Here is a 24,812-nt window from a genome sequence, read left to right as displayed (position 1 = left end):
AGATCTTGAGAGCTAAGCAGGGTCGGCCCTGGTTGGTACTTGGATGGGAGACCACCAAGGAAATCCGCAGCTGCTAAGCAGAGCCTGCCCTGGTTAATATTTGGATGTGAGACCACCGAGGAAGTCCAGGGTTGCTATGCAGAGGCAGGCAATGGCAAACCACCCCTGTATGTCTTTTGCCCTGACCTGGACAGCTAGCCTGATCTTGTCAGATCTTAGAGGCCAGGGAGGGTCAGCCCAGGTTAGTGCTTGGATGGGAGACCACCGAGGAAGTCCAGGATTGCTATGCAGAGACAGGCAATGGTAAACCACCTCTGTATGTCTGTAGACATCACCTGGATGGCCCAGGCTAGCCTGATCTCGTCAAATCTCAGAAACCATGCAAGGTTGGCCGTATTTAGTGCTTGGATGGGAGACCACCGAGGAAGTCCAGGGTTGCTATGCAGAGGCAGGCAATGGTAAACCACCTCTGTATGTCTGTAGACATCACCTGGATGGCCCAGGCTAGCCTGATCTCGTCAGATCTCAGAAACCATGCAAGGTTGGCCGTATTTAGTGCTTGGATGGGAGACCACCAAGGAAGTCCAGGGTTGCTACGCAGAGGCAGGCAATGGCCAACCCCCTCTGAACGTCTCTTGCCTTGAAAACCCTACAGGGCCACCATAAGTCAGCTGCAACCTCTGTTCCTCTCTTGCCTTGAAAACCCCATGAGGGGTCACCGAAAGTTGGCTGGGACTTGCCAGCACTTTCCACCACCACCACCGCTGCAATAGACGAGGTTTGGAGAGAGAAGCCTGCTTCAGACTACCCTGCGAGTTCAGAGCAGAACCAGAGACCTCCCGATCAGCTGCCGCTTTCCCTGGGCGCAAATGAAGCAACCCAAGAGGTGCATCTCACGATCCTTTGTATCCTTGAAAGGAAATACCAGGATGCATTTCCACTACCTTCTGTTTTGTTTTGGAACATGTGTTTTACATGAATAAGCGTGAGCTGCCCCCTTCATTTCCCCCCCGAAGTCCCTGGGTGAAGATGGGTGAATTCTGGCACCAAAACAGAGCCGCCAATTGAACAGACCACTCCTGGTCTCCGCCTAAAAGATGCTCGCTCAAAAGCCGATGCTTCCTATCAAGGGCCAAAAAACAGTCTGGCTTCAACACTGCATTTCACCTGACAGGTGGATCTCAGGCGGGAGCTGACAGCTTCTGCCTCCAACATGTGCCGCGCAGGCACTGGGAATGAGCATGTCAATACAGCGAAATGTGGAAATCGACAACAGACTCTCACCGCACCCACAATCCACATTTGCAAGAGGGATTTAGTAATGTATGGGTCAAACCCATATAAGCCACAGGGTGGAGAGGGGGGCAGAGGAAGAGGAGGAGGAGTTGGTTTTTATATGACGATTTTCTCTACCTTTAAGGAGACTCAAACCAGTTTACAGTCACCTTCCCTTTCCTTCCCCACAACAGACACCTGTGAGGTAGGTGGGGCTGAGAGAGCTGTGACTAGCCCAAGGTCGCCCAGCTGGCTTCATGTGGAGGAGCGGGGAAACCAACCCAGTTCACCAGATTAGCCTCCGCCGCTCATGTGGAGGAGTGGGGATTCGAACCCGGTTCTCCAGACCAGAATCCACCGCTTAGGCAGGGTTGTGTGCAGGCAGGAGGGGAAGGGCGTCTCTGCGTGTGAAAAAGGCAAGCTGGCCGAGGCCCAGCTCCTCCAGGGTTGCTGCGACCTCATTCCATGGCAGCCGCCTCTATGGAAACGAGCTCTCAGCCAGCCGCACAGCAAACAAAGGGCCAATGGTTCTAGTCTCCGGGAAGCCGTCAGGGAGGTGCGTCCTGCTCTACGGCCGAGCCACGCTCGTTGGAGCAGACTGAATTCTGGACAGGAACTTGGCAGCGCCAACGCGAACGCCCCGGCAAAAAGGAGCTGGGGGAAAGTCACCCTCAAAAGACTGCTGGGAAACGCCAAAAGCTCTGAGCCTCAATCACGCTGCAGAGAACCGGCAGCCTCCGGGAAAGACGTTGGGAACCGAAGCGCACAGCCAAGCAGCCACAGGCTACAGACAGCTTCACGTTGCAAACGCACGGAAGGACTGCCTTGTGGGATCAGACCCCAGACCCACCGAGTTCAGCAACCCGTTCCCAGAAAGCCACCAACCAAGTATAGAATCATAGAGTTGGAAGGGACACCCAGGGTCATCTAGTCCAACCCCAGTGCACAACACAGGAAATTCACAACTACCTCCCCCATACACCCCCAATGACCCCTACTCCATGCCCAGAAGATGGCCAAGATGCCCTCCCTCTCATCATCTGCTTAAGGTCACAGAATCAGCATTGCTGACAGATGGCCATCTAGCCTCTGCTTAAAAACCTCCAGGGAAGGAGAGCCCACCACCTCCCGAGGAAGCCTGTTCCACCGAGGAACCGCTCTAACTGTTAGAAAGTTCTTCCTAATGTCTAGACCAGTGGTTCCCAATGGGGGCAGTACCACCTCCTGGAGGCGGTGGGATTACCTAGTGCTAAGAGGCAAGGAGGCAGCAGGGGGGGAGCTAGAGGTAGACCCCTTCAACTGTGCTGTTGGGTAGGGGGCGGTGGGGTTGAGTTTGTGGAACCAAGGGGCGGTGGCCCAAAAAGCTGGGGAACCACTGGTCTAGACGGAAACTCTTGTGATTTAGTTTCAACCCATTGGTTCTGGTCCGACTTTCTGGGGCAACAGAAAACAACTTGGCAACAGCTTCTTCTTCTTCTTAAGTTGTGTCCCGCCCTTAAATTCGCCTGTTTTTCTTTTCTAGCCTGTACCCCACCTGCTTGATGCAAGCTCTCCCTCATTACAGCGAGGTGCAGAGAAAGAGGCACCGGGAGGGAGGGATTTTGTCCCCTACCCCAGCCATTCACTTCTGCAATCCTCGAAACAGGGACAAAGCTCTTTGCGACGGCAGCCAGCCATAGATCTATCCTTGAAAAATCCAAGTTGCGTGTTTTTGTACACGTGAACACATGAAGCTGCCTTACACTGAATCAGACCCTCGGTCCATCAAAGTCAGCATTGTCTACTCAGACTGGCAGCGGCTCTCCAGGGTCTCAGGCAGAAAAGGGTCTTTCACATCACCTTCTTGCCTAGTCCCTTTAACTGGAGATGCCGGGGATTGAACCTGGGATTGAACCTGGGATTTTGTCTTTCATATCACCTACTCACCTAGTCCCTTTAACTGGGGATGCCGGGGATTGAACCTGGGATCTTCCACATACCAGGCAGAAGCTCTTCCACTGAGCCACAGCCCCTCCCCTTATATCCATATATCCAACCACGCAGGAAGAGTGCATCCAAACTTTTGCAAATATCTGGGACTGTAACATCCGGCTCAGGGTCAAAGTCTAAGGCTTCCAAACTAAGCTGTCCCAGAATGTATTTTGGGTGCGTGGAGAGGGGAAACCCAGAATGTATTTTGGAAAAAGAGAAGTATGTTTTCACAAGAACAATGGAGAGCAAGTTATTATGGTCCAAGTGGTTTTCCCTTGAGCCGTCAGCGCCTCCACCCTCCCCACCCCAAGGAGAGCCCTAAATATAGACTTGGGAGACAGCAGGGACGCCAGACCAGCAATCCAGACAGAGACGCTGCCAAAAGCTCCCCCCTCTCCCCCAGGGCAGAACAAGGCACCTCTTTGTCTCCCAACAACACAAGCCATAAGAAAGAGCTGAGATTTGCTGCTGGTTCCCTTACGACTCCGGGAGAAGTTTCTCACAAGAACCCTTCCAGCTTCCGGGGCAGAAAACCGCAGCATTCCCAAGGCCGCAGAAGCGGAACAGTTGCTATCCAGCTTCTCAAGAGTTAGGGGGAAAGGATCTTGCTAACACCACTAGGCACCACACCTGGATCCCAATCCATTTGCCACAAGGGAAGCTTCTGGCTTATTACGCCCACGAGACAGTTGTTTCTTCGGATGTTGTGTCTCTCATTTTAAACAAGAGCAGCCAGTCCCCGCCATTTGAAAGGCAAGGTTAAAGGGCAGGAAATACAGGATAAGGCCCACCTGAAATAGCGAACCTACGTAGTAGAGGGTTTAATGTACTGGACCGGGACAGGGAAGACTTGGGTTCAAGTCCCCGTACTGTCGTAAAACTCACTGGGTGACCCTGGGCCAGATGCAAACTCTCACAGAGCCACACTACAAGTTATAGGGGCCCCTGTGTCTAACCCAGAGTCGCCGATGCCATATTAGAGGGCAATTTATCCATTTAAAAATTGACGTGGGGGGCTGATTCTCATTGGGCTGGCATTGTGGCAGCACCAGGCGACCCCCCCTGGCTGTTTTGGTGCTTAAAAAGTTGCAGGGTACGCCTAATACCACCACAGCAGGATTGGACCACTGCTGCAATTTTTAAACAGCTCAATTTTCCTCTAAAATGGAATTGGTGACCACGGGTTGGACCCATAGCTGCCATAACATGTAGTCTGGCTCACAGCTAGGGTTGCCAGGTAGCCGCTGGTGGCGGGCAACCCCCGGTAAAGTGCCCCTCTGCCTGTCGACCAGCTGAGGGTCGGCAGGCAATCGTGCATGCGCAGGCATGCGTGCCAGCCGGGAAGCCTCCTCTCCCTCCCTCTCCGGGATGAGCGGGCCGCCCACCGCAGGCCCGAACACCAGCTGGGAACCTTCCCTCGCCCTCCCTGGGGCGAGCGGACTGCCTGCTGCAGCCCAGCGTGCCAGGCAGCACTTCCAGTTGCTTCCTGACCCCAAAGTAGTGATGGGCATTACCTGTAACCAACAGGTTTATCTGTAACCAATGTTCATGCAGAATCCAGCAGGAAAGGAAATCCTGAAGGTGCTTCCCAGTGGAGTCATAATTCAGAGGCAGAACTCCTTCTTCACATGCAGACAGTTCCAGGGTCAATTCCTGGCATCGCCAGTTAAAGAGCAGGTTGCTCTGAAGACCTTTTGCTGCCTGCAGAGCTACTGCCTGCCAGAGTAGACGATACCAAGGTAGATGGACCAAGGGGCTGACTCAACAGGAGGCAACTTCGGACGTTTTAGCTTTACACAGTGTGGTGCATCTTCGCTGCTACAGCAAAACCTCACAGCCAACTTGGCCTCAACAACAACAAAGAAGCCCAAGTCCCATCAGCATTCTGGGTGTTCCTCATTTCAGAGACATATTTGGCATGGGTTTCCAAGGGGGAACCGCCAGTTCCCGTTGGCTGAAATTCTTTATTGTGGCCACTCTGAAAACTGAAGCATATCTGCTAGCTTTAGAGAAAACATGGAAGAAAAACCACCAGCAAGTTTCTTTGTCATAGGCCGTCGATGAATGGCTTGTTTGTCCCTGCTCAATCTCACTTTTCTTGATCCCACTTTCTAAAAAATCAGACGTATGGTGCGGAAGAAGAAGAAGAAGAAGAAGAAGAAGAAGAAGAAGAAGAAGAAGAAGAAGAAGAAGAAGAAGAAGAAGAAGAGAGGAGGAGTTGGTTTTTATATGCCAACTTTCTCTACCACTTAAGGGAAACTCAAACCAGCTTACAATCACCTTCCCTTCCCCTTCCCCTCCCCACAACAGACGCCCTGTGAGGTAGGTGGGGCTGAGAGAGCTCTAAGAGAGCTGTGACTAGCCCAAAGTCACCCAGCTGGCTTCGCATGTAGGAGTGGGGAAACATATCCAGTTCACCAAATTAGCGTCCGCTGCTCATGTGGAGGAGTGGGGAATCAAACCCAGTTCTCCAGATCAGAATCCACCACTCCAAACCACTACTCTTAACCACTATACCACGCTGGCTCTGAGGCAAGGGGAAGCCACTGGCAGGTGGAGGCTCCACCTCTGATGGTCGTGGTGCAGGAGCAGAGGAGAGAGAGGGCACGGGGCCCGAGAGGCGAAAAGGTGCCGCTGCTGCCAGGGAAGTGGCTTCTCCGGGCACAGAGTCGACCCAGAAGCGTACCGGCACTGGCAAGCCCTTGGGGTTGCAGCGCGGCTGCAATTAAAATCAGGAGGAACCAGGAATGAAATAACCAGGGAAAAATCTGGAAGTTGGTGGGTTGAACATGCGTTTTTGGCCATAAATCTGGCACAGAGAGCGAGCCATAGGATTCATTTGTGTCCTACAAAGTATGCAGCTGTTCATCACACATGAGCACATATGAAGGTGCCTTAAACAGAATCAGGCCTTTGGTCCAGCAAGGTCAGTACTGTCTACTCAGACCGGCAGCAGCTTTCCAGGGTCCCGGGCAGAGGTCTTTCACATCACCTGCTCTTGGTCCTTTTAACTGGAGATGCGGGGATTGAACCTGGGACTTTCCGGGACCTGAACTCACTGATTTAAAGGGGGGGCAATTTATATCTGAAACGAAAACATCCACGGGCTCTTGTATCAAAGAAGAGATGACCAACTTCTGAATTCTCCACTCCATTTGCCAGACCATGGTCCAGAAGCAGGAGGTGTGTTTTGCCGCACAGGCGAACCCTCCTCGCAAGTAGCACTACCCAGCTTCTGAAAATTAGCTTCCGCAGGCATTGCATGCTATCCAGTAAAGTACATATACACGTTGTACCAGATTTGTAGAAAGATTGTACCAAATCAGATATAGGGAAAAACTGCTGTGAAACAGGAAATATCAGAAGGTGGTTAATTGCAGAGTGAAGTCATGCAGAGGCTAAAAAAGAAAAGTCCCCTGCCATTGGAAAGGGGGAGAGATACGGAGCTAAAAGTTCCTTCCAGATGCAACCTGTTCCTCAAAATGATTCTTCTTTTCCTTACAAGTGAAACTCTGGGCAAATATACTGCCTCCTCTTTAAAAAAAACATTTCTCAGTTCAATCAAGGACCACGAAGTTCCCGACTGGTCCATAGCTCTCCAGTTCATGATTAAAATTTGCAAATTAGGACGTACCTATCAAATACTAAGAGATTATTCTTCTCCTCCCTCTTACACCTGCATTGTGACCATCCTCTGCACAAATGAGGAAGGCGAAACGGCCTCTTTCTAGGGCCGTGTTGGTGAACCTATGGCACGAGTGCCAAGTCCGGCACGTCGAGCCCTCTCTGTGGGCACGCGCGGGGGCTTTGAAGGCAGCGCAGAGCCCTTCAAAGCTGCTGCCCCCTTCCCTGGACTCCCCGCGCGCCCCCCCCCCCCCGCCGAGCTGGGAGGAAACCTCAGTATTCAGGTTAAATTGCCGTGTTGGCACTTTGCGATAAATAAGTGGGTTTTGGGTTGCAATTTGGGCACTCGGTCTCTAAAAGGTTCGCCATCACTGTTCTAGGGCATTTGCAAAGTTAGAGAATCCTACATTTCATTTCCTCTGAAGTCCCCCCCCCTTTTTGTCTGCACAACAATCCTGTGAGGCACTATAGGCTGACTGGCAGTCAGCTCCATAGCTGAGAAATTTGAACCTGGGTCTCCCAGCCCCTAGTCTGACACACTAACCATTATACCATACTACACCACCCTGGCTCTCAGTGCTAGGAAAAACCTAATTTCAAGGACAGCCTACATGCACAGGAAAGCATATACTAGGGTTACCAACCTCCAGGTGGGGCCTGGAGATCTCCTGGAATTACCACTGATCTCCAGACTACAGAGATCAGTTCCCCTGGAGAAAATGGCTGCTTTGGAGGGTGGATTCTATGTCATGATACACTGCTGAGGTCGCAATCTCCACCTTCCCCAAGATCCACCCCCAAATCTCCAAGAATTTCCAAATCCTAAGTTGGCACCCCTAACAAACACACACACTTCTTAATGTGGAATGTGACTACTTGGCAGTCACATTTGCCATAAACTTTTCTCAGGACAACTTCCAGCTCATGTGTAGACAAATAAAATGTTCCAGTGCTAACAATGATTGGAAGGGGGGGTTGCATGCCCCTGTGTACAAACCCGCAAAAAGATTTAATTTCTACCAAACGCTGCTCAAATAAAAGCCCCAAACCTCTTTCCAAAAGGTGGTGGAAACATTTCCAAAGCCTCCTCTTTGCAGGGGCAAAATTACCAGTTTAAAACTATCTTGCCAAGTGAGCTTTGACTCACAAAAGCTAGAAACCGCTCTTGGTCTCTATGGTGCTACCGGACACACATTCAGTTTAAAAGAGAGCAGGAAAGCCGCCCGGCCAGCTTGCGGGAGGAGGGCGGAGGAGAAGCAGACCAAACAAAGCCTTCGGTTTCTCCTCCGCTGTTCCTAACTTTGCAAAAGAACTCGTCCTCCTTCCTTTCCAAACCTCCCCGCCCCACAAAAGTTGAGAAGAACTTCCCCACTGTTACCTGAGCAAGGTGGAGAAGCTGCTCACATCCTGGGCTGCAGCCTGGTTCGTCCTAACAAAAGATATTATTTTTGTCCCCAAAAAGGCAGTCGAGCCAGCACCCGGTGGCACGCAGCACCTGGACGTCCGGCAGCTTCCTTCGGAAACCAGCCCCCCAGAGCCTTCCCTCTCTGCCGCCTCCTGGCCAAGAAAACACTCAGACGTGGAGCAGGGGCAGAGCTGGACAGCACCGACACCCGCTTGGAACCCGCTCCGGTGCTGGCTTTTTTTTTCATGCACGGCACTTCCTGGTCTGAACTTCCTGAAAGCCCAAGAACTTTAAAAAGAGAGAGAGAGAGAAAAGAAGAAAGCCACCCAGCATTCAGCACGGCTGAGACTTCCTCCTCCAATACAACAATATTAAAAAAAAAACCCTACCATTCAAAGCGCTAAGCTTTCTTTGCTGCAGCGAGGGATTCTCCGAGGCTAACAGAGGCTGGGTCCAGGCAATACTACAAAGGAGGGCAGCAAAGATGGTGAGGGGTCTGGAGACCAAGTCCTATGAGGAAAGGTTGAAGGAGCTGGGGATGTTTAGCCTGGAGAGGCAAGACTGAGAGGGGATATGAGAACCATCTTCAAGGGCTGTCATAGAGAGGAGGGTGCCGAGTTGTTTTCTGTTGCCCCAGAAGGTCGGACCAGAACCAATGGGTTGAATTAAATCAAAAGAGTTTCCATGTAGACATTAGGAAGAACTTTCTAACAGTCGGAGCGGTTCCTCAGTGGAACAGGGTTCCTCAGAAGGTGGTAAGGTCTCCTTCCCTGGAGGTTTTTAAGAAGAGGCTAGATGGCCATCTGTCAGCAATGCTGATTCTTTGACCTTGAGCAAATGATGAGAGGGAGGGCATCTTGGCCATCTTCTGGGCATGGAGTAGGTGGTCACTGGGGGTGTGGGGGTCGGAGGTAGTTGTGAATTTCCTGCATTGTGCAGGGGGTTGGACTAGATGACCCTGGTGGTTCCTTCCCACTCTATGATTCTGTTATTTTACAGATCCCCGACTGGGCAAACATCGGGGCTCCCTCAGCCTCCTGGTGGCGAGAAAACCTTTCCAGGACCCACTTCCTGCGCTGTTACTTATTTACTTACTCTGGCAATTATTATTTACATAACAACCCTTCCCCCCCCCTTCGTACATGGCCCTTCTTGCCAGAGCAATTCAAGGAACAGCTACCTGCTCCAAAGAATCCACAAACCTGTACAGCACATCACGTGGCATCAGCTTGTACCACGTCGAACCACTGATCCGAAGCAGCAAGCAGACCTCTCTAGAGCCCCAACTTTTAAATGTCAGCCAAGCATTAAATATGTGGTGGCCCCAGCAGCCTATTTAACTAAGCTAGAATTTAACAACAGCAGAAGAGCATTTACCTTGGCAAGGTGCACAGCACTTCCTTCTGCCATAGAATCATAGAGTTGGAAGGGACCACCAGGGTCAACTAGTCCAATACCCAACACAATGCAGGAAATTCACAACTACCTCCCTCCCCCACCCACCCAGAGACCCCCACTCCATGCCCAGAAGATGGCCAAGATGCCCTCCCTCTCATGATCTGCCCAAGGTCAAAGAATCAGCATTGCTGACAGATGGCCATCTAGCCTCTTCTTAAAAACCTCCAGGGAAGGAGAGCTCACCACCTCCCAAGGAAGCCTGTTCCACTGAGGAACCACTGTAACTGTTAGAAAATTCTTCCTAATGTCTAGACGGAAACTCTTTTGATTTAATTTCAACCTGTTGGTTCTGGTCCGACCTTCCGGGGCAACAGAAAACAACTTGGCACCCTCCTCTCTATGACAGCCCCTCAAGTACTTGAAGATGGTTCTCATATCCCCTCTCAGTCTTCTCCTCTTCAGGCTAAACATACCCAGCTCCTTCAACCTTTCCTCCTAGGACTTGGTCTCCAGACCCCTCACCATCCTTGTTGCCCTCCTCTGGACACGTCTCGGCTTGTCTACATCTTTCTTAATTGTGGTGCCCAAAACTGAACACAGTACTCTAGGTGAGGTCTAACCACAGCAGAGTAAAGCGATACTTCACGTGATCTGGACACTATACTTCTGTTGATTCACAACGAACGAAACGATTCACAAAGATCCATCAGACCTTTTGTGGACAAGAGAGGGCAGCAAACCTGCAGCAGCAACCCATTCATTGTACTGAGGAAAAAATAGCCCAAGGGGAACAAAACCTCCTGGTACCTAAAACCCGGCTACCTGGACATATCTTTCATTAGGATGAACCAGGCTGCAGCCCAGGATGAGAGCAGCTGGATTTCCGCGGGGAAAGAGCTGCACAGACTGGGGGGGCCACCGCAGAGAAAGCCCTGCTTGACCTTGAGCCAGTCACACACACTCATCTTTGGCCCTAGCAAGTATTTGGATGGGAGACCTCCAGGGAATAGCAGGGGCGTGACACAGAGGCAGGCAATGGCCAACCACCTCCCAACGTCTCTTGCCTTGAAAACCTTACGGCGTTGCCATAAATCAGCTGTGACTTGACAACCCAATAAAATCCAACGAGTTGACGAAGCAGTGCACAGATTCAAATGCGTAACCTCACTAGGAGTTTGCACAAACAATAAAATCCAATGCCAGTACAAACCATAACACCCAAGGACAGATAATACCAGCAGTTAATTTTTTTTTAAACAACTCAACCCTGGCAGAACAGCTGGAGTCAGCAAAGGCCGCCATAATGGAACGGAAAACAGGAACGGCACAGGCGGAAGGGACTAGCCCCTTGAGGGGGTTCCCTCTTTTTACAGTTAAATCAATAAAAACGAAAAACAAATCCAGTATGATATACAACTACTGGGGAAAACTCACTCCTGCGTGCAAAGCAGGGGCCTTTCCACAGTGCCGTGGCCCGCCCGCAACATCTATGCATTTGCAGCAGCCAACCCTTGACCCACCTAGCTCAGAACTGCAGGTCTTGGGGGGTGGGGGCGGGGTCCTCAGGCAGGAAAAAACCTTTCCCAACATCAGCTGTGGAAGATCCTTCAGAGAAGGCATTGAAATCAATTGTTATGAGGGCCGGATATGACATCAATGTCACTTGGTGGGGCCGGGCCATGCCTCGCCAGCCCAGATTGGGGGTGGGGGAGGGGGGCTGCCTTGGCCGGCTCGCAGGCTGGATAAGAGCTCTCAAGGGGCTGGATCTGGTCCACGCCCTTTATGTTTGACACTCCTGCTTTAGCAGGACCTGCAGGAGACCCACCTCCCTAATTTATTTAATTTGATTCATTTGCATCCATTTGCATTAACATTCCAACGCACAGATTTAAATGTATCACCTCGCTAGAAGTTTGCATAAACAATAAAATCCAAAGCCAGCACAAACTATAAAACCCAAGGACAGATAATACTAGCAGTTGTTTTCTTTTGAACAAGTCAGCCTTGGCAGAACACCGGACAAAACTGCGGATCCACAGAGCCCTGGCCCGTCCCCGACATCTATGCATTTGCAGGATCGGACCCTCGGTCCACCCAGCTCAGAGCTGCAGATCATGGGGGTCTCAGGCAGAAAAGGGCCTTCTTCAACATCAGTGGTGGAGGATCCTTTAGTGGGAGATGCTGGGATGGAGATTGGAGGGGGGGGGTAGTGCATGCTTCTGCTTGCCCAGCAGAGGCTCTGCCACCGAGTGAGGATTGCCAACTCTGGGTTGGGAAATCCCTAGAAATTTGGGGGTGGAGTGTGGGGACAGGTGGGTTTGGGGAGCAGAGGGACCTCAGCCGGGGTCATGATGCCATAGAGTCTTCCCTCCCAAAGCAGTCGTTTTCCCCAGGGGAACTGATCTCTGTTGTTTGGAAATCAGTTGTAATTCCAGGGAGATCTCCAGGCACCACCAGGTGGTTGGCAACCCTACACTGAGCCGTGGCCTAGGCACTTGAACTTTTTTTTTTCATTCGCTTCCCCAGGATACTCCAGGAAAACCTCCTCACAGATTGCAGTGTCTGTAACTCTCTGTCCTTCTTCAAGGGTCTAGGATGCAGATGAGCATGTTCAAAACTAGATGGCAGCAAAAAACCAGGAATGGTCGAAAGCGCAACCATGCAGGGAGATGGCTCTGGCAAGAGGTCTCTGCGGCTCCAAAAACTGGTTTCCCTACTAACATAAGAAAAGCCCTGCCAGCTCCATCGTGTTCAGCAGTCTGTTCACACCGTGGCCGACCAGGTGCCTCTAGGAAGCCCACAAGCAAGACGACTGCAGCAGCATCGTCCTGCCTGTGCTCCACAGCACCTAAGATAACAGGCATGCTCCTCTGGTCCTGGAGAGAATAGGGATGCATCATGACTAGTATCCATTTTGACTAGTGGCCATGGATAGCCCTCTCCTCCATGAACAAGTCCACTCCCGCCTTAAAGCCTTACCAGTTGGCAGCCATCACCACATCCTGGGGCAGGGAGTTCCACAATTCAACTATGTGTTGTGCAAAGAAATACTTCCTTTTGTCTGTTGTGAATCTCTCGCCCTTCAGCTTCAGCAGATGACCCCGCGGTCTGGTATTATGAGAGAAAGAGAAAAGCTTCTCCCTGTCCACTCTCTCCATCCCATGCATAATTTTATAGACCTCCATCATATCTCCCCAGTCTCTTTCTCTCTCTCTTTTGAAGGGTAACAGCTAAGAGAGGGACATACAAGGCCGGAGTTAGCCTGCCTGAATCTCGCCTCGGCCACAAACTCTCCAAGGGACTTCGGCCACACCGTTATTTCACTCCTTCAGGAACACCCCCCACACACACACACACAAATGCAACAAGAGGTAAGAATACTGGCCTACTTTATAGACTGCATCAAGCCATGGAGCAAAAGGAAGGCCCTGCTGGATCAGAACAGTGGTCCAGTTCTGCCAGCTTTAGGGTTGCCAACTGCACGTTGGGAAATTCCTGGAGATTTGGGGGTACCGCCTGAGGAGGATGGGGTTTGGGGAGGGGAGGGACCTCAGTGGGGAATGATGCCCCAGAGTCCACCCCCTGAAGCAGCCATTTCCTCCAGGGGAACTGATCTCTGTAGCCTGGAGATTAGTTGCAATTCCAGGATATCTCCAGCCCCCACCTGGAGGTTGGCAAACCTAATCTTGTCCCACCCCAGTGGCCAACCAGTTCCTCTGGAGGGCCACCAACAAAGGGGGAAAGGTTAAGGCCTCCCCCTGATGTTGCCTCCTGGCCCTGAGATTCAGAGGCTGACTGCCTCTGGCAACGGAGGTTCCTTTTAGTCACCATGGCTGGTAGCCACTGATAGACCCTCTCCTCCATTATATCTATCTATCTATCTATCTATCTATCTATCTATCTATCTATCTATCTATCTATCTAATCCCATTTTACAGGTTACCCTGATCTCATCAGGTCCCAGAAGCTAAGCAGGGTCGACCTTGGAAAGTATTTGGATGGGCGGCCTCTAAGGAATACCGGGGTCCAGGGCCTGATGGCAAACCACCTCTGAACATCTCTTGCCTTAAAAATGCTTGTGGCAATCTTGGCCATCTTCTGGGCATGGAGTAGGGGTCACTGGGGGTGGGGGGGAGGTAGGTGTGAATTTCCTGCATTGTGCAGGGTGTTGGACTAGATGACCCTGGTGGTCCCTTCCAACTCTAGGATTCTATGATTCTATAATCATTACATCCATGGGCACTGAATTCCACAGTTTAATGACTCCTTGAGGAAAGAATTCCTTTTCTCTGTCCTGAAGCTACTTCCCAACAACTTCATTGGGTGCCCTCAAGTTCTATTATTATGGGAGAGGGAGAAAAGTTCTCTTTATACGCACTTTCTCTGAACAGTTCATATTTCTATAAACCTCTATCATGACTCTCCACAAACTCTTATTCATTTTTATTTTTTTAATCACCCTCCTAGAGAAAGTGCTCCATTATGCCTTGAGCAATTTTTTTTAGTTGCCCTTTTTCTGTATCTTTTCCATTACTGAGATTATGCGTGCAAAGTGCATAGAACATTATAAAGCACTCTCTGTCTAGGGGCTCCTTTTGTTGTTCAGCAATCGACTACTCCCGTCATGACTGCGACAATGCACCGGGGGAGGGGGCCAGGGTGTCTCTCACATCAGACCACATCATACGGTGCCCTGAGCATGACTGGACTCTCCAAAATACGTGAAAAGGTTTTCAGGAAGCAAAGCTGCAATCCAACCAACACAGCACTCCAGGAACAGATCACAAGTTTTGGGGCAAGTGCTGAAACATGGACAGACGATAATAAGAAGGTAAGAAGAGCGCTGCTGGATCAAACCGGTGAGGGTCCATCTTGTCCAGCATCCTGACCCAGACAATGGCCAACCAGTTCCTCTGGAGGTCCAACAACAGGACAGAGAGGCCTTCGCCTTCCCCTGAGAAGAACATCAGAAGGGCCCTGCTGGATCAGACCGGTGAGGGTCCATCTTGTCCAGCATCCTGACCCACACAGTGGCCAACCAGTTCCTCTGGAGGTCCAACAACAGGACAGAGAGGCCTTCGCCTTCCACTGATAAGCACGTAAGAAGAGTCCTGTTGGATCAGACCAGTGAGGGTCCACCTAGGCCAGCATCCCGCCAACACTGTGGCCAACCAGTTCTGCTAGAGGGCCAGCAACTGGGCATAGAAGCCAAGGCCTTCATAAGAATCTAATAATAGCCCTGCTAGATCAGGCCAGTGAGGGTCCACCTTGTCCAGCATCCTGTTTCACACACTGGCCAGCCAGTTCTTCTGGAGGTCCAACAATGGGGCATAGAGGCCGATGCCTTCCCTGATAAGAACCTCAGAAGAGCCCAGCTGGATCAGACCGGTGAGGGTCCCTCTAGTCCAGCATCCCGTCTCATGCACTGGCCAACCAGTTCCTCTGGAGGACCAACAGAGCACAGGGGGCCTTCCACTGATATGCACGTAAGAAGAGTCCTGTTGGATCAGACCAGTGAGGGTCCACCTAGGCCAGCATCCCACCAACACTGTGGCCAACCAGTTCTGCTAGAGGGCCAGCAACTGGGCATAGAGGCCGAGGCCTTCATAAGAATCTAATAATAGCCCTGCTAGATCAGGCCAGTGAGGGTCCACCTTGTCCAGCATCCTGTTTCACACACTGGCCAGCCAGTTCTTCTGGAGGTCCAACAACGGGGCATAGAGGCCGAGGCCTTCCCCTGATAAGAACCTCAGAAGAGCCCAGCTGGATCAGACCGGTGAGGGTCCATCTAGTCCAGCATCCTGCCTCACCCAGTGGCCAACCAGTTCCTCCGGAGGGCCCACAACAGGGCATAGAGGCAGAACAATTCAGGATAATTATTTTTCTGTCATTTTTCTGAAATTTTCCAGGTGTTTCCTAGACCTTCACATCTCAAAGTTTCAGGATCACACCCTGGGTATAGAGATCAGTAGGCCAAACACTGGCCTAACCTATTTTTACAGATCTGAGGGCCTTACAATTCATCAGGACCACGACGTCCACAATGGAGGGGAAGATATCAGGTCCAGTTCCCCCCCCCCCCCCCACACACACACACACCATTGCATTCCCTGGGCAGTTCAGATCTGGTTCCCTGCAGCATCAAACTCACCTGGGGGTTGATTTTGGGTGTACAGCGGCCCTCGGCGGCAGAGAAGGAGGACGTACCGGCACTGGGGGGGCCTTCAGGGAGGGCGGCTTGCTTTCCAGCTGGTGCCGTTTGACAGGCAAGGGGGGCAATGGGTGTCTACTTGCCTCTTCCGGAAATGCCGTGTCCGGGCTGAGCCGGCCTCCGGACAACCGAGGGGACAGCGAGGGAGAAGACAAATCCAGAAGCAAAGGCGATTCGGGCAAAGGGGTCGGGGACAATTCCGGGAGAGCAGGGGAGGAGAACTTCACCGGGGGTCGGCACCCAACCCTTGGAGGGATCGGTGGCGGTATTGGGGTGAGGGTCTCAGGCTCCCGCTGAGCGGCCGGTTTCTCATCCGCCGGTTTCACCGAGTCACTCCGGGTTAGAGAACCAGCCGCGCCAGCATTGCTGCGGAAGATGTTCCGTTTCATGGGCACCGGCCTTCTCGGCGGTAGCTCGGGGCACTCCATGGCGGGCAGAGAATCCGTAAAGGCCTTGAGAAGCCCGGAGAGGATACGCTTGCGGTGTCCTGGCAGTAAGATCCCGAGGCAGGTGAGGGCCTCGTCAGTCAAGTGCTGGCAATCCAGCACACACCAGAGGTCGTTCCGCTCGAAGTTCTCGATGTACTGGTCCAGGTGGAGGGCTCTCAGCCACTCGGCCATGGGCAGGGATGTCCCTTCTGCCATGGCAGTGAGGAAGCCCAGCCGGGGGGGGGGGGGCGGTAGCAGCCCTTTGGGTGTCAGTTCATCCCTCTTCCTTCTCGGGTTTTTGTAGAATCCAAAATGGTGGCCGCAACTATGGGAGAAAACAGAAAAGACCTTCTGTTACAGGTGCCTCAGAATAGCCACTGCCCGGTTTTCTTTTTATTTGTGTTATTTCATAGAAATCATAGGGTTGGAAGGGACCACCAGGGTCATCTAGTCTGGCCAATAATGAATATAGACAACGAATGGCTAGAATGAATAATATTGATTCAAAATGCAAGTAATGTTATCACCGTTTGCCAAATCGTATAACAATAACCATTTGTCTACATAGAAAGCAATAATCTTAGCAATGTCCTAACAATTTTGGTCCTTGTATTGGACCCATGAATGTTACAGCCCCTTTTTGGTTTGTTGGTTGCATGGGACCCGCAAGTGTGGTTCTTGCGCTGGTCTCTTCAATTCTGTGATCTGTTATCTGGACAGGGATCCGGTATTCACCTGTTTCGGATTTTCTTCTTCAGGACACACAGATATTACATATAAGCGGACCACATTTTTGCCGGTTCTCATGCTGAGTTGGAATGCGTATTTGAATTGTGGACACATTATGGTACAATCTTACACTTTTGTAATTGCAACAACAATCTTTTGTATTTTCTATTACATTTTTAAATTATATATATACCTTTTGGTATTTTTGATGCTTCTATAATTATTTTTTTAGACCCCGGGCACCCTGTAGCCCTTGTTCCTCTCTATGACGATTCCACATTCCACCTCCCAACAAGTCATGAAGCAGCGCACAGATTCAAATGTATCACCTCTCTAGAAGTTTGCATAAACAATAAAATCCAATGCCAGCACAAACTATAAAACCCAAGGACAGATAATTCCAACAGTTAATTTAAAAAAAAAACAACTCAACCTTGGCAGAACTGCGGATCCACAGAGCCCTGGCCCGTCCCCGACATCTATGCATTTGCAGCATCAGACCCTCGGTCCACCCAGCTCAGAGCTGCAGATCGTGGGGGTCTCAGGCAGAAAAGGGACTTCCCTGACAATAGCTGTGGAAGATCCTTTAGCGGGAGATGATGGGATGGAGATGGGGTGTGTGCTTGTGCTTGCCAGCAGAGGCTCTGCCACTGAGCGAGGACTGCCAACTCTGGGTTGGGAAAGTCCTGGAGATTGGGGGGGGGGCTGGGGACAGCTGGGTTTGGGGAACAAAGGGACCTCAGCAGGGGTTAGGGTTGACAACCTCCAGGTACTAGCTGGAGATCTCCTGCTATTACAATTGATGATGATGAAGAAGAAGGTTGGTTTTTATATGACGACTTTCTCTACCACTTAAGGGAGACTCAAACCGGCTTACAACCACCTCCCCTTCCCCTCCCTACAACAGACACCCTGTGAGGTAGGTGGGTCTGAGAGAGTTGCGACTAGCCCAAGGTCACCCAGCTGGCTTCACGTGGAGGAGTGGGGAAACAAATCCAGTTCACCAGATTAGCCTCCGCCGCTCATGTGGAGGAGCAGGGAATCAAACCCGGTTCTCCAGATCAGAGTCCACCTCTCCAAGCCACCACTCTTATCCACTACACCATGGTGGCTCTCTAAAGCCCTACTTGGCTTGGGACCGGGGTATCTGAAGGATCGACTTCTCCCATATGGTCTTGCCCGGGAATTAAGATCACAGAGAAAGGCCCTCCTAACTGTTCCAGCAATCAAAGAAGCTCCTCTGGTGGGCACACAAGAGAGGGCCTTTTCTGTGGCAGCCCCAAGATTATGGAACAACCTCCCCAGGGAGGTGCACCTGGCCCCCACACTTCTGATCTTTGGGAGGCAGCTGAAATAGTTTTATTTAGGACCGCATTTGGCTAAGTTTTGTAGTAGTCCTGAACGGTGATTTTAAATTTTGTTTTTTAAGTTTTCAATGTATTTTATCCATGTTGTAAGCTGCCTTCAGCTGCACAAGGGAGAAAGATGGCTAATAAATGTTTTAAATAAATAAAGTTTTCTGTTTTATGTGTAAGGGAATCAAAACTTGGGGGACTCAGGTCTCCTGTGAAATTCACAAACCTTTGACACCGGCCCACCCCTGAACCCAAATTAGCCTTGTGTAATCCTCTTCCGGGATGAACATTAAGACATATTATTACAAACCTCGACTCGAATTGCTCAATTCTAACAGCACAACTAATACTACCCCACTGCTGGAAATCTATGACTCAGCTCTCAGTCCACATGTAGCCGTCTGACCACATCAGGAAATTACGTTCCTACGGGCCAATTTTGCAGGGGTTTCTACGGTTTCAAAGAAACCTGTGAAGCCTTTTGAACTCAAGGTAACGAAAGAGGTCAGTGTGAACACCACAGAAAGCAAAGCCTCTTTCTGAGTCACATCTCACTCTCTGATCGTGTGTCCAGGCTCACAATTTCTTCTCCTCTCCACAGCCAGGAAAGCGCCAGTGCACACTAACGTAAGAAAACCTCAGCACTGAATTAGACAAATCCACAGCTAGGAGCCATGATGGTTATAGACAGCAATGCCCCCGATGTGGCGGCCGTGGGCACCTTTCCTGGCACCTGCCAAGTGTTTAGAAAGTGGGCAGGGCCAGGTAGGGCTTTCGCCCAGCAGGGCTACTGATTGGCCATTGCCAAAGAGGAGAAGACTGAGAGGGGACAGGAGAACCATCTTCAAGTACTTGAAGGGCTGTCCTAGAGAGGAGGGTGCCGAGTTGTGTTCTGTTGCCCCAGAAGGACGAACCAGAAACAACGGGTTGAAATTAAATCAAGAGAGTTTCCGTCTAGACATTAGGAAGAACTTTCTAACAGTTACAGCACTTCCTCAGTGGAACAAGCTTCCTCGGGAGGTGGTAAGCTCTCCTTCCCTGGGGGGTTTTAAGCAGAGACTAGATGCCCATCTGTCAGCAATGCTGATTCGATGACCTTGGGCAGTTCATGAGAGGGAGGGCATCTTGGCCATCTTCTGGGCATGAAGTATGGGTCCCTGGGGTGTGTGGGGAAGGTAGTTGTGAATTTCCTGCATTGTGCAGGGGGTTGGACTAGATGACCCTAGTGGTTCCCTTCCAACTCTAGGATTCTATGATTCTACTTCCAAAACTTCTAGTCTGGCCACAGGCAGAAGGCTTTGCCGTGTGCTAACAGGACTCCCAGAGGAATTCATAAAGTAGGCCTGATAAAAAGACAGCAAGATCTCAAGATCTTTTAAGGGGGGAAGTGAGATTTTGGGTCTGCCATTTTATTTTTTACTGGAAAAGTTTTTAGCTATTATCATAAGTCACCCTGAACCACGAGGAAAGATGGCATATAAATGTTTTAATAAATAAAAGCTCAGGATGCCGTTCTACCCGATGTGAGCCTCTGTGAGCTCTTTTGAGGGAGCCAAAGGGAGAAGCCAAAGAGGGGCCGTGGCTCAGTGGCTGAACATCTGCCTGGCATGCGGAAGGTCCCAGGTTCAACCCCCATCTGTATCTCCTGTTAGAAGAATTAAGACAGTAGGTGATACGAAACGTCTCCACCTGAGGCCTTGGAGAGCCACGGCCAGTCAAGGGAGAGAAGACCTGCCTCGAGAGAGCAAGGGTCTGACTCAGGAGAAGGCGGACGAGTGGCTTCAAGCACGCAAAATGCATTAACCAATGAAGAGATTCATTAATAAGTTAACAAGCTGGAAGAAACCAGTTGCAAATCTCCTGCACTGTTCTTTGTTCCCAGACAAGTGAACTTACTGCACCTCCTTTGTCCTCAATGCAGAAGTGGAGAGGGGCCGTGGCTCAGGGGAGGGGCCGAGGCTCAATGGTAGAAGGTCCCAGATTCAGTCCCTGGCATCTCCAGTTAAAAGGGACTAGGCAAGTAGGTGATGTGAAAGACCCCTGCCTGAGTCCCTGGAGAGCCGCTGCCAGTCTGAGTAGACAATACTGACTTTGATGGACCAAGGGTCGGATTCAGTATAAGGCGTGTTCATGTGTTCATGATTAATAATCAATTATTGGGCATTTCACCTGCAACTTTGATCGGAAGTGGAATGTCCCGAAGTGGAAACAGCAGCTCCTTTGTGCAGCTCTGGGTGCTAACCGTTCAGCGCTTCACCTCTGGGAAACCAAAAGCCCTCCAAGTGGCCGGACAGTCAATCCATCTTCTGGACCTGTCAGTCAAAGAGCACCAGAAAAAATCACTTACAGCACTTGAAAGATCACTGTGATTCTTAAACTCCTTTTGGGGGGAGCGTTCAAACAAACTGTGCTTCGATTGTTGACAGACCCACCCCCCACTCTTTGCTACCAATGCAGGCAATGTTTCCCCAAAGTTGAGCATTGCAGGAAAATTGGCTGTGGCGGCCAAATTTTATTTAGGTTTTATTTAGGACTGCATTTGATTACAGCTGTCCTAAGTTGTGATTTTACAGGTTGGTTTAATGTATTTTTATGTACTCTTCTTAATGTATTTTATTTATATTGTAAGCCTCCTTGATCTCTGTAAGGAAGAAAGGCAGCTAATAGAGAGCCAGTGTGGTGTAGCGGTTAAGAGCAGTGGACTCTAATCTGGTGAACCGGGTTCGCTTCCCCACTCCTCCACATGAAGCCTGCTGGGTGACCTTGGGCTAGTCACCGCTCTCTTAGAGCTCTCTCAGCCTCCCCTACCTCACAAGGTGTCTGTTGTGAGGAAAGAAAGGGAAGGAGATTGTAAGCTGCTTTGAGACTCCTTAAAGGTAGAGAAAATTGGGGTATAAAAACCAACTTCTTCTTGCTTTCTCCACGGTAAGGAAGAGGAGAGAGACCAGCCCGAGGGTCTCTGCCGGTCCCTCCTGTGTGGGCAGGCGGTCTTCCTTTGCCCTGCCCTACTTATCCTTCCCCCTTCCAGCCTGCACTGGGAGCCACTTGGCTGGCCAGGCCCCTTGGCGAGAGGCAGGAGGAGTTTCCTGCAGGCTATAAATAGGGACCGCCAAACTGACTCGCCATCAGGGTCACACGCCAGTGACTCACACCCCGTTTCACAAAGCAGCCAAAGCTTCAGCGCTAGACAGCGCGGAGCATGCAAGATTTACAGGAAAGGGGGGGTCACTAAAGGTCTAAAAGATTCCTGTACGAAACAAAGTTCTTGGGGCAGGGGGGAGGCACAGAGAGAGTGGATGACTCCCGGCGCTCTATGCTTTGACCTTTGGAACAACTTAAACCCGGACGTTTAGATCTTGTTCCTTTTACAGGAAAAAGAACATCCTCATTTGAGAGACTTTGGCCATGTCTGAAGCTGCTGGATCTGGAAGGAGAAGCGAAGAAACGCAGAAACATAGAGCTGGAAGGGACCTCAGAGGTCATCTAGTCCAACCTCCTGTACAAGGCAGGAAATCCACAACTACCCCCTCAGTCCCCCGGTGAGCCCTGCTCTACGCCCAGAGACAAGAGCCAACTCCAGTGTTCCCCCTGTGACCAAACACACACCGTTTGATGCCCAGGCAAAGTGCAGCGTATTGAGAATCTCAGCCTTCAAGCTCTGGTCCTCATGACCTTAGAGACGAAGCTTGAGAAATGTCTGGCGGCCCCAGAAATTAGATTGCAGGTTGTGGGGGACTCTTGTTTCTCACAAGTAGCTCTGAATGACTAGAAGAGGCTAGATGAATCATTCATGTTTTACATATTTTGTATAATGGATGCAAAACATGAAATTGAGAGCCCTTGGGAGAAGAAATCCCTGCCCCACCCCACCAGCAATCACGTCATCAACCTCTTGCAGACTTCATCAGCTTGATTCACTCTCAATGACTGCCCACAGTCTGTCATCCTTATAGGAATGAGGCGGGATTCCTTGGAGTCACACATTCCTCTCTGCTGATCCCGCTTTCATGTGCGACCCTAAAATGAAACACTTCCTGCTTTTGAAGTAAACCGTGCATCTGAACACCAAGTCCGGGCATGCATCCTTCTCTCCAAAACCAGAATTAAACCCAGGATCGAAGGGGACAGAACACGGACTACTTTATTTTTCACCCACAACTACAAACCCTGGTTTGCTAAGAAAACGTGGAACTGTTTCATTCTCAAGCCGCACACGAACGGAGACCGCAGGATCCTGCGGTTCCCCCAACTTCATTTCCAGAGCAACATCCCAGGCTCGCCGTTATGTGCAAAGCGATTCACAGCCTCTCAACCCATGAAAGCTAGCTAAAGTCCAGATTGCTTCCCCCTCTGCTGACGGAGCCGTCTCCTTTTCACCTGGCTGAACTGGCAGAAGAACAAAGAAGCCGTTCAGCTCCAAGGAGACCGGCCAAATCTTGATCGCCTACAGTGAATACATGCCTACAGCATGAATGCCTCGGCGTACAGAAGAATTGTGTCCCCAAAGACTCCCTTTAAACAACTCCACAACCACGACATCTTTGCATCCTCTGTGACTTTGCACGGAATCGCAGGGAAGAAGGAAACCTCTCCAGTTGCCCTGCAAAATACGCTTGGGCATAGGGAAACAGTTTGGCTCGGTCTTGGGTGCAACTCTGAGGCTGACGTAGAAGCTTCAATTGCTGCAGAAATGAGAGGGAGTGGAAGAGAACTTAGGCCAGCCTAAAAAATTAATTTGGCTCCTGGGCCTGCGCGTCACAACGGGAAAGAAGACCGGCCTGCCCTGGGCAAAAGGCAGCCAGGTCTGTTCATCTGGAGTTCTGCTGGCAAAAACAGCCAGGCCTCAGCTACCAATGCAATCCTAGCAGAGTCCCTCCATTCTGATCCCACTTAGATCAGTGGTCTTAGACCAGGTTAACTCTGCCCAGGATTACACGGCATGCTTCCAAAAATGGTTAAGAACACAAGAACACAAGCAAAGCCCTGCTGGATCGGACCCAGGTCCATCAAGTCCAGCAGTCTGTTCACACAGGGCCAACCAGGTGCCTCTAGGAAGCCCACAAGCAAGCCAACTGCAGCAGTATTGTCCTGCCTGTGTTCCAAAGCACCTAAGATAATAAGCATGCTCATAAGAGCATAAGAAAGGCACAGCTGGATCAGTCCCAGGCCCATCAAGTCCAGCAGTCTGTTCACACAGTGGCCAACCAGGTGCCTCTAGGAAGCCCACAAACAAGACCGCTGCAGTAGCAGCACCATCCTGCCTGCGTTCCACAGCACCTGATATAATAGGCCTGCTCCTCGGATACTATTCCATCCCCAGCATCTCCAGCTACAAAATGATCAGGTAGCAGGTGAGATGAAAGACCTCCGACGGAGACCCTGGAGACCTGCTGTCAGTCCGAGGCAACAGTGTTGACAGACCAAAGTCCTGAGTCAGGAGATAGCAGCTTCCTGTGCCCCTGCCCATGTGGGTAATCGAGTTCTTTGACAGCTTTGCCCGGGCCCAGGGTATACATTAAAATGGAATAAAACGTTTAAAAATAGCAATTAAAACAGCCCTGTAAAATCCTAAACAGCATAAAGCTATCCGATGGCGGGGGGCCCAGATTGTCACATGGAGCTACAGAGGGGCAAACACAGCCATAGGCCCCCATAGACCACTGACGGCCCTCCCCTCCCCAAACTCTGCCTCCATATTGCCAGGAGTTTTTCCAACCAAAGTGGGCAACCCTGCCTGCACACCTTCTCCCCTCTCCACTCAATCCCCTTCTCCAAGTCCTTCTACATGACTCAACAAGCCTCCCCTCGCCTCAAATGCTCTTTCGTCAGCCCCGGGCGACACCCAAGCCGGTCTCACTGGAGGCTCCTTGTCAGGAACCACATCAGTTCCGCACACAGCCGAGCACGAAGCACATTTGTACGAGAAGAGGAAGAAAACATGGCAGACCTATCCAGCTCCGCACCTGAGGTCATGCTCAGCTAGTTCAGACGCAGCCAGGGGAAGTGCCGTGGCTCACAACTGCCACGGGCCACGTGTCGCTTCGTGGTGGAGGCGGCTGGGCTCGCTCTGCAGGAAGGGAGAGGCGCCAGGCTGCAGAGCCAGCTGGATGGCCAAAGGTCCCAAAAAAGCGGGTCATAGAATCAGAGTTGGAAGGGACCACAAGGGTCATCTAATCCAACCCCCTGCACAATGCAGGAAATTCACAACTACCCCACACACACCCCAGCGACCCCTACTCCATGCCCAGAAGATGGCAAAAAAAAAGCCCTCCAAGATTCCTGGCCAATCTGGCCTGGAGGGAAATTGCTTCCTGACCCCAAAGTGGCAATCAGCATTACCCTGGGCATGTAAGAGAAGGCCTTGTGAGCCAAACACTGACACAACCCTTCCTGCCTTCCCTCTCATGATCAGCCTA

The 24,812-nt window shown here is 51.0% G+C and overlaps 1 protein-coding gene across 1 annotated transcript in view; it reads right to left on the bottom strand.

Annotated features, from left to right (window-relative positions):
- ARAP1 (ArfGAP with RhoGAP domain, ankyrin repeat and PH domain 1) overlaps positions 1-16,536 on the bottom strand; it is a 90,405-nt gene extending 73,869 nt beyond the window's left edge. Inside the window, exon 1 of the mRNA XM_056858811.1 lies at positions 15,825-16,536. Coding sequence (XP_056714789.1) covers positions 15,825-16,528 — 704 coding nt within the window. The 5' untranslated portion in view covers positions 16,529-16,536. The remainder of the gene's footprint in view (positions 1-15,824) is intronic.
- Between the last annotated feature and the right edge of the window lie 8,276 nt (positions 16,537-24,812).

The sequence above is a fragment of the Euleptes europaea genome, chromosome 12, assembly GCF_029931775.1.
Source record: "Euleptes europaea isolate rEulEur1 chromosome 12, rEulEur1.hap1, whole genome shotgun sequence".
Lineage (NCBI taxonomy): Eukaryota > Metazoa > Chordata > Lepidosauria > Squamata > Sphaerodactylidae > Euleptes > Euleptes europaea.
The sequence above is the reverse complement of the archived record's forward strand: the minus strand, read 5'-3'. Positions and strand labels throughout refer to the sequence as shown.